Source organism: Clinocottus analis, unplaced genomic scaffold, assembly GCF_023055335.1.
Source record: "Clinocottus analis isolate CAN_PGR_092001 unplaced genomic scaffold, fCliAna1.0.p SCAF_26, whole genome shotgun sequence".
Taxonomy (NCBI): domain Eukaryota; kingdom Metazoa; phylum Chordata; class Actinopteri; order Perciformes; family Cottidae; genus Clinocottus; species Clinocottus analis.
In genome coordinates this window covers 2,084,724-2,095,000 of record NW_027175998.1, presented here as the reverse complement: position 1 = coordinate 2,095,000, position 10,277 = coordinate 2,084,724, and the positions used below count along the sequence as shown (strand labels likewise).

The 10,277-nt window shown below is 43.6% G+C and overlaps 1 protein-coding gene across 1 annotated transcript in view; it reads right to left on the bottom strand.

Moving 5' to 3' along the window:
- LOC137794903 (NACHT, LRR and PYD domains-containing protein 12-like) overlaps positions 1 to 10,277 on the bottom strand; it is an 11,214-nt gene extending 937 nt beyond the window's left edge. The window contains exons 1-8 of the mRNA XM_068592039.1: positions 10,150 to 10,277; positions 3,940 to 5,566; positions 2,855 to 3,199; positions 2,577 to 2,744; positions 2,320 to 2,490; positions 1,960 to 2,175; positions 1,217 to 1,390; positions 14 to 187 (exon numbers count right to left, since the gene is read on the bottom strand). Of these exons, the coding sequence (XP_068448140.1) occupies positions 14 to 187; positions 1,217 to 1,390; positions 1,960 to 2,175; positions 2,320 to 2,490; positions 2,577 to 2,744; positions 2,855 to 3,199; positions 3,940 to 5,549 (2,858 nt within the window). The 5' untranslated portion in view covers positions 5,550 to 5,566; positions 10,150 to 10,277. The remainder of the gene's footprint in view (positions 1 to 13; positions 188 to 1,216; positions 1,391 to 1,959; positions 2,176 to 2,319; positions 2,491 to 2,576; positions 2,745 to 2,854; positions 3,200 to 3,939; positions 5,567 to 10,149) is intronic.

Sequence of the window (10,277 nt, the reverse complement as noted above, 5' to 3'; positions counted from 1 at the left end):
TAACAGTACTCACTCTATTGTATGTAGGCAGTATTTCTGGTTCTCTGTAAGTCCCAGAAGCACTCGGATTCCTGAGTCTTCCAGATTGTTGCCCATCAGATGCAGCTCAGCTAGATGTTGAGGGTTTGACTTCAGGGCGGCGGTCAGGAAGGGAATGCTCTTGAAGCTCAGGCCACAGCTCCTCAGCCTGGGGAGAAACAGAGCCACTTTACCCCCGACACTATTTGGAAATAACCTGTCATGGTCAATGCATCATGTGGTCGTTGTGTCATCAACCACTAGAGCCTTTTAAAACACAGACTGTTCCATTGGGCTGGGTATCAAACCTCAATGCTTCAGAGCAGCTCCTTTTGAATGTGAGCATTCAAAAGGAGCTGTATGAAGGGTCTTAGGCCTTTTTCCTCAATTTCACATAATTTCTTAATAGATAGATAGATAATAGACCCATGTGTTACATCAAAAATTGCAGAACAATCTCATCTCTCTATATAATGAGGCGACATTGTCCTATGGCAAGTGTAAAGAGATAATATGACCCTGAAGCTGAAAAATTGAAGTTTGAATTCTTCATATCTCTTGTAAACATATATTTACTCATGTGGAGAAACTGCTTTGGCCCTTAAACTGGTTTACCAAAGGTCTTAGGTTCACAAAAGCAGTGGAATGTATTTTTAAAAAGTGTTTTTTCAGTCTACGGTGGGTTAGTAGGTCTGTTGTCTTTTACTGAAAGCCAGTGTATTTTTGCAGTGTAGGTGGGTAGTTCCTTGACAAATCATGGTGAAAGGCGGAGCTCGACACAAACTCCTAAGGTTGAGAGCTGCCGTGAGAGACACGTAGGAGCTCACACAGCAGGGCTGTGAGTCTGGCGCATCCAACAACAGATGAATCAAATTTCTGTGCCGTTTTTTCACTGAGCTATAAATATTTAAAAACCGTGAACTTCGTTCAGCGCGGACCCTCGTAAGACCCAGAAGGGTTAAAACCCTACAGTTGCCACGTAGCATATAATGTAGGACTACATTCATACAGCTTGCAGAAACACCCTGCAAATAACACACTTATATGTAGTATTATAAATACGGTAACAGAGAAATATCTCAGCATGGAAAAATAACGCAGCTGGTGAGAACACAAACAAAAGATGCTGCAATGTCACGAAACATTCCTTTAGATATTTGGGATTTCTTTGAAAAGTACTGGATGAACAAAAACTTACGACAATTTCTCAAGTTTACATCGAGGGCTTCGGAGTCCCACACAGAGCTTCTTCAGTCCCTTATCTTGAAGGTTGTTGCCCGACAGGTCCAGCTCAGTGATGATGCTCAGCATCGAGGAGAGTCCTGATGCCAGCGCTGGACAACAGTCATAAGTCAGGCTGCAGTGGCTCAGGCTGGAACCCAACAGAAATCACATTACAGCATACGGCTCTATTCGGATTTCATTGGAGACTTCTGTCCAACTCAAAGAAACTTTACAAAACATTTAAAAATCATTCTAAAAGCTATACAATAAATAAATACATTTAGAGACAGCTGGGGGAGGAATATGCTGATCCACAGAACATGTTTGTTGTGCTTTAAGATCATCTGCCTTAACAAGTCCATGGAAACAAGAGATGTTGTGCTCATTGACAAAATGGTCAGCAAGAAGAGATGTAGCTCTTTGGTATTCCTGACCAAAAGGCTGTTGACTCTTCACAAGGTCTTGAGGGCAAACAGTCCCACAAGTAGTTTTTTTCCCCTCTTCCAACCCTTTCAGAGGCTCTAAAAAAAGAATTGAGACTGAAGAGAGATAACGTCTAACATAGTGACATCTCATTTGCATTCCAGAGGAAGTCTTCAATGGAGGATAACAGACAGTGAGGAATGTTTGGCGGCTGGCGTCACACTGAACTCAGTGCGGTAGCATGGCGGTCCCAAATAAAGCAAAATATGTCAAATAAATAAACAAAATATTTACTTGAGAATTTTCAGGTTACTGAATGGATTCTTCAGTGCACATGAGAGCTCTTTGACTCCGTCGTCTCCGAGGCAGTTCATGCTGAGGTCGAGTTCTTTCAGCTCCACTGCCTGCAGGTCGGATGTTTTCATCGCCCCGATGTAGAGCTGCGAGACCGAACCCAGGACAGATGACAAAAAAAAGCAGCCGTGACCAGTGATTCCACATCTCGACACACTGAAGGGAAACAAGAGAAAAAACATTTTCACGTTATCGGAGAGTCTCTCGTTTGAACTTTCTGAACTTAGCAGTGACACATTTTATTCCTCTATACAAGCATTTTTATTTCAGTCAGCGAGCAATCAAAAGAGGGATTCTCACTTGAGTTTTTCCAGTCGACACCACGCGAACATGCCCTGGCAGATGAGCTGAAAACCCTCATCTTTCAAGTTGTTGTTGCTCAAATTGAGCTCGACCAGAAGGCCGTTCCCGGAATTCAGAGCGTCGCCGATATTTCTGCAGCTTAACACAGTGAGGCCACAGTGGTACATCCTGCCAAAGACAAATGTTACCGGATTATTGATATGTATTCATGTTGACAAGATGAGGCGACTGCGTTTCTATGAGGTCATACTTACTCCAGCTTTATGAGCTGCGACATATCACATTTCTTAAAGAGCTCAATGGCGCCTTTGTCTCCGACCATGTTGATGCTCAGATCCAACACTTTCAGGCTGCTGGAGTTCTTCTGCAGAGCTGAGGCCAGGTAATAGCAGCCCTTTTGCTCAATGTTGCACTGTGATAGTCTGTGAGAAATATGATAAAACAGCATAATAGAAACGCTACATGTGCAGAACATTATTTTGCTTTCAAAGCCAACTGTCTATAATCAACACATTTAGTTGTAGTTACTTACCTCAGTGTTTCTATCTTGCATTCAGGAGATCCCAAACCATCTGAAAGATGTTTCATTCCGTCATCTCCTATTTCGTTCATGCTCAGATCCAACTCTATGAGTTTCAGGGACTTTCTCACAGCCGTCGCCAGGTATTCACAAGCATGCGAAGTCATTCCACAGCCGGGCAACCTTATGGTTTTCAGCCTGCAGTTTGGATCGTTCAGCCCCTTCACAAGTTCCTTGACTCCATTGTCACTGATGCTGTTGTACCCGAGGTCCAGCTCCCTCAGGTAGGACAGTGCTGTGCTCAGTATTCCTGCCAAGGCTGGACAGCACTTGTCTGTCAGGTTGGAGAATCGCAGCCTGCAAGGAGATGGGACTTTATGGGATGTGTTGACATTGAGAACAACAGCATTATCCTATCATAAAAAAATACACATCACCAAATATAGCACAGAAGAAAAAAATTATACTTTTGACCGACAGATTTTTTTGTTTTTAGCCGAGTCCTCATAAATACATGATACAGACTTGACCTTAATAAACTCAACAATGGGCCTCAAAAATTGGCTTCATGCAACATTCTCTTTCATTTCTTTTATATTTTCTCTTAATTTGCTGTCCGCTGAATGATGAATCTATGCAATCATAAATTGAAGGAGTTCGGCAGCTTATTAATATTGTCATCAGCATAGGTAACCCCCCCCCCCCCACACACACACACACACCATTTAAGAGCAGCAGTTGTTCAGATGAAGTGAAATGGAGACGCACGGTTGAGGTCACAGTAAAATCTAAAAGCTTCTAAGAGCACTACGTAAGCGGTTTAGAAGATTAATTACTCTAAAATATATAATAATATGATGTGGGAATGATCTCTTAAAACACTACTGGATGCTAGAAATCAATGGGTAATAAAAACATAACAAATCACGGATTTAAGATAAGAGGTTTACAGTTTTTGGGGTGTTTAAGAACGTTAGGTATCCATATTTGAAACATGTACATGTCGGAATCCTTGCATTTTTTAATACTCAATACAAATTTTTGGTTTGTGCAGGACAGTCCCTGTTGACCCAAGAAGGGTGTAAATGCAAACTTACATGGCTTTCTTGGACTTCAAAATAGCTGGCAGCTGCTGGAGGAGGCTGTCGTCACATCTCGTGGACAACATAATCTCAAAACTCTCCCTCATCCCTTCAAAACTGCTGGTCCTTTGAACCATATAGTTCCAATGCCTTGGCGAGAACTCCTGGTACGGAGAGAGGCCGCACATCAGGAAGAACTTGACCTCTCCTCGTAAAGCCTGTTGGTCGTACTCCCTCAGACAGTGCAACAGAGGCACGGCGCTGTAGGACACAATCTTCCTCAGGATCAACTTCTTGGTGCACAAAAACAGCGGATCGCAGGGCTTCAGCATGTCACGTTCCTTAACGAGGCCAAAGATGAAGCGCAGGAAGGCATCCGTCTTCCCCTTGGGATTCTTTAGATACTGGACCACCAGATACTGACAATGTTCAGAGCAGGCCCGACCCGTTTCAAAGTTGTCCAATTTAGCAGACGCAGCCAAGAACTCCTCAACGCTCGAGTGACCGAAGCGAAACACCCTGGTGTTATGGAGCCCCGTCTCTTCTCTCAACACCAGAGGACACTCCTTGGTGAAAGTGGACGCTTCCTCAACACTGAGGTCACTCTCCAGAAAATCGGACTCGTACATTACAGGAGCATTTCCCATTCGACGCAGTGCCATCTTTTTCAGCTTGGCGACAATGTCCGGGTTCGACACTTTGATCAGATTTGTGTAAATCTGGGTTAAATTCAAGGGATTGATTTTAAACCCAGTGTCTGGTTTTAGATGATCCTTCAGCACGTTTACCATAATGGCGCAGATCGGCGGTATCTGACAGAGGAAGTCCAGACTTCTTGATATTTTCACGTGGTTTAAGGCTTTGTTGGCCAGATCCTCATTACCGATGACGGTCCTGAAGCGCTGCGCCTTCTGTTCTTCATTGAACCCTTGAATCATAGTCTGTTTCAGCAAATGGCAAACAGGGATTTGTGTCGCCGCTGAAAACCGGGTCGTTATCCATACATGAGCACAGGGAAGTAAATCTCCCCTGATCAGACTGGTCACTATATTATCCACTGTGGATACCTCAGACGCATCACTCACAGTTGGACAGCTGAAGTTTAGCGGGTGATGGTACTCGTCCAGTCCGTCGAGGACAAACCACACGTTATTTTCATTCAGGCAGGAGAAGTCCAGCTCCTTCAATTCAGGGTAAAACGTCTTGAGGAGTCCGATGAGGCTCAATTCACTTCTTAGCAAATTCAGCTCCCAGAAAGTGAGAGGAAACAGGAGCTGGATGTTGCTGTACGCATTCCCCCCGGCCCACACCAGAGCAAAAGTGTGCACTGCCGTGGTTTTGCCAACTCCGCACACACCTAAAGTGATGACCGTTTTTTTGCTGCCGTCATGTTTGCAGTCGCACGATAAAATATCCCCGAGCGTGTCTGTTCCGAAAGAATCCCACAAAGTAAGGTCAGACTTGTCAACATATCTAAACTCGTGCTCGTGCAAACTCGAGCGCTGGTAGTCGTTGAGCTGCCGATAGCACGGTCTTGGAGGAAGTAACGACTTTTTGGCGTATGCTTCATTTAGTGTCTGATATTTGTTGTTCAGGGTGCTTTTAAGGGTGGTTTGGAGATCCATCACAGGGACCGTGGTTCCTGAAAAAAATGAGATGACAGTGAGTGGAAAAAAAATTAAAAAGCTATGCTCACAATACCTTAAAAAGAGGTCAGGACTTTCAGCACACAAAGGGCTGGAATATACAACCAACAAGAGGTGTGTGTGCGTGTGTTAGTTGGCTACTGGTTGGGTGAACGTCCTGGGCGATGTATTTTAGAAATAAATTATCGGGGCGGATAAGTTACCGAGCCGAAGGCAGTTAGGCTGTAAAGTAGGAATTGTAATCTGTGTGTTGCAAACGAAAACTATGTGAAGTGAACCGGTCTCTCTGGCGTTCTGTGGGTGTTCCTTATTGAGGTCAGCAGGTTTCATAATAATAATAATAATCATAATAATAATAATCTCTCGATCCACAACCGTTTACATGGGGTTCCTTTGTATTTAGGCCAGTGGAGTCTCACCTTATGGCCCAACAAAAGATCAAGTTTCAACCGAAACATGAGTAGACAGACACACACATACACAGAGATAAGCATCACAAAGTTTTAAGTTAGTTCACCTACATAGTTATCTAAAAATACTAAACGACCTGCTTGCCTACGAAGTGCAAGACACTAACTCAGTGTAAACAGACTCTACCTCTCAGCTTAAACCACCTGAAGACATATCAATCCTTTTCTTCCTCTAGGTCAGCATCATCACCACAGAGAGCAGCATGCGACATTGATGTGTCGTTACAAAATGGAAAAGGTTGAAAAAACTAACTTTATGGTCCAAAACAAAGTTGAACGAGTGGAACCCAAATATTAACAAGTGTAGCCTTGTTATGTGTTTACAAATATATACAGCCAGACCCGTAAAGATTACCCACGCACCCCTGCACCGCGGGGGGGCCTCGCTGGGACGGGGGCCTCAAGCGGCAAAAAAAGTTTTTATTTTAATTAAATTTTTTCCAGTGAAAAATCTTTCGAAGGGAACTCCTCTTATCTTGGAGTTTGAGGTGATATTGGGCTACTGAAATACAAATAAATGTTTAAATATGTCTTTAACTAAAATGTGCATCACATCCTGTCAAGCTACTTGTGATTCACAGAGCCCCGCCCTCGCTAAACTATCAACAGATAAATAAAAATAAGAAGTAGAGCATTCTATTCTGCGTGGATTCAACAAACACTGAGTCTATCCCTGAACTCGGAGTTGACTTACTCTGAGATGGGAAACTGAGTATCTGGTTCCAGAACAGCTGATCTGCGATAGTTCAATCAACTGTGAGTATGTTCACCCTAAGTTAAGCGCGTGCATGAGTATTATATAAAGCGTTCATCAATGGAGCCCCGATATCACGAGTCACCATGACAACGGAAAATAAAAGAGCAACGTATTTCACAGTGATGGAGTTGGAGGTGTTTCTGCAGGCCTATGGTGAATATGAGCACGTATTTCGCCGCAAAGGCAATACAGTTGCAGCAGCGAAGGAGAGAGAGAGGCCTGGGAAAAAATTGCTGCCTGAGTCAACGCGTAAGTTTGTTGTAAAGAAAACTGTTTGCAAAAAAACGTAGTGCGATGCATAAAATTAGCTCTGATGTAAGTGCATGTCCACATGAAAAGCGGTAGCGTTCTAACAGATATTCCTCTGGAAATGAGAAAACGTCTCATCTGGGTCGGAAGACTCTCTCATGACGTTAATCATTTTGAATCTCTAAAGCTTCGATGTCAATTGGATTTGGTAGGAATGGGCAATTCATGTCTACCAGCTTTCTTTATGTGGGAGGAGACAGGTAGAAACTCTGCCACCGAGCAGGTTATGTTCACAGAGTCTGTTACCATAGTGATTGACTCAGAGTTTCAGTTACCTCTCTTTCTTGAACGGATAACTCAGAGTTTCCCTTATCTCAGGGTTAACTTACTATGAGTTTCCACATAACCCGCTTTCTGGAATACCCCCCACGTCCACAACCTCCACCTCCTGCTGCAGGTTCTGTGGCAGCTCATCACACACTGAGGCGTCGCTAGTATCGACTAGGGTTGCAAAATTCCGGGAATATTCAAAGTTGGAAACTTTCCACGGGAATTAACTGGAAATTTTGGGGTAATTTAACTGTATTTACTTGTCTTAAACAGACATGCATGCAAACATTGATAATCCAACTTTTAAAAATTTAATTTTTGACTTTTTAATAGTAGAAGTTTATTCTTTTATTGAACAACGAAAACATGAACGTTGAATAAAAAAAATGTGTGTTCTGTATTATCACCACACCCCAACACAAATTTCTTTCTTTAGTGTTTTTCCCTAAATCCGTTCAGGTCTAAATGCTTTCTTCCTGGACCTACATAAACTAGTTCAGTTCATAGTTCATAATTAAAAAATTTGAACTAAGTTCACAGCTTCAAAAAATAAGCTAGTTCAGTTATTTTTTTCAATATGTTGCGAGCTGTAATTCAAATCTCTGTCTGCAATACCGCTCTTGGCCTCTACGCAACTCGGCGCTCTCACACTTGCCAGGTGTCGGGCTGAAACGTTCAGATGTAACACTGATGACAAAAACGTTAAAAAACAATAGAATGTTTTATGTTTACGTTTATGTTTCTGACAAACAATGCTCCCAACCAGCTGCATTCAGGGTCCCGCTGAGCTCGGCGTACATAGTCTTGTTCTCAACTACATTTAAGTTCCGTTATATGCTTTTGCAAAAAAACGTGGGCACATTTTTTTCCTCAAAATTCCCGAGCCAAAATTCCCGTGGAAAGTTTCCGGAAATTTACTGGAAACTTTCCGCCCCTTTGCAACTCTAGTAGCGACGAGTAGTCCTCCGCCGTTTGCGGTGCTCTAAAAGTCCGACGTAGTGAGGACGCTCTGTGTAAACGCAGCGGAATATATGCGTTTTAAAGTGGAAACAAGTGGAAACTACCTTTTGATTTATAGGGCAAGCACTCTACCACATGAACCACATCCGCTGATGTTTGGTTGTGCCCGTTCAAAAGTTCATTAACACCAAACCAACACACACTGTACATTTGAAAGTGCCAACCTTTCTTCAGTAAACACATACATTACATGAAATAATATGTACAAACAAGAATAGTCAATCTTCTTAAATAAAAGAAAGATTTAGAGGACGAAAAGTCACAACAGCTAAAACACACATTCATGTAAAGAGCAAAATTCTCTTTGACCAAATCATCAAAATAAAACAAAGACATAGTTTTTGAGAGAGCCATAATGCTATTCAGTATAGATCAAGTATTTCCACCAGTTTTGGGAGGCTCTATAGAGGCACACGTCTGCATTTCTTTGCTCACTAATTCACTAATCACTAAAAATCACTAATCACTAAAAATCACTAATTAGGTCATCATATGATGAGCTTCTGAGCCAGTTTACCATTGATGCTGGTGACAGCAAGACCACTCAGACGTTCCTGCCCTAATGTTGAACGCAGGTATGTTTTAATAAGCTTTAGTTTTGAACAACGTCGCTCAGCAGAGGCGACTGTAACAGGGAGAGCCAAGGCGCCAGGCTCCAGGGCACAGATTACACTTACCTGTTATATGTTTCTCTTTTCGCGGATACAAATAAAAAAGGCAGGGATTGGAAAACGGGACAGGTCTGGAGCTGTCCGGCGCGTATTTGTCGTGGCGCGTATTTGGCGTCGTCTCCCCCCGTCCCCTCCGTCCCCCAGTCAACGGCTTTCGGGGAGAGAGACGACGGTGACGCGGGCAGCGGCACATTAAATAGCCTAGAGTTTTTTTTTTCCAGCGTGAGAAATACCATGTGTGGCGCGAGGGCGTGATTTAAGACCGAAATGCGTGACAGTCACGCTCAATGCGTGACACTTGAGAGAGAGCCCTGACTTGAGAGCCCTGCTAACATTAGCAATACCGTCAGCTAGTTCGAGGTGTATGCGTAAACATATTAGCAGCGCACATTTCCCGTATTTAACAATGATTAAACATGGACTGACCTGAAAGAGATGCACGGCCATCATCTCGTCCTTTTTTTCTGACCCTGACTCCCGTTGTCGCCACTGGAAGGGCACCACGGCGAGCTTGGGAAGTTGAACGTGTGATTGTTTTGGGGGTGGGGCACCATCGTAACTTTTTGAGCAATTAAATATCTCTTGTTCTGCCTGTTTTGTGATACACATGCCCAAAAGGTGCCCAATATTTCTATTTAAAAAAATCGGCATTATAGTTATTATAACTGAGGATTTTTTGGTGCATATTTTTTTGGTGTGGGGGGACGGCGGGGTGCTCTCAGGGTTTTATTCTGCGGGGGGAGGGGAGGGGGGTGCCCTCATGTGTTCCCGTTACGGTGCTATATACAACATATTTAACCAAACAAACTAAAATAACTCCAGGTCTCTCCCACATGTCTTTCTCCAGGCAGTTTCTCCTGGTGTTGGTGAAAGTGTCTGTATGAGAGCGCTGTGGCGCGACGTCACGTCCGTGATAAATACGACATTTTTAAATGGAGTTAAACGCGAGATGTAACGACAGGACCTGAACCGTTACCCGGGGCTTCTCGCGGTAGACGCGACGAGTTCAGTCCGTGTGAAGCTCCAGCTGAGCCGCCCACGAAGCGACTTACGCTGCTCCTATGTGACCCAGACCTACTTACCGAGACGAGCGGGCTGCTTCCAGTACACGAGTCGGTGTCGTTGAGGTGTTGAATGGGGCGTCTTGTAGCAAAAAACTCACCGGGACCAGGACCCCGTGGAGCTGCCGAGCTGCTAACGTGAACTAACT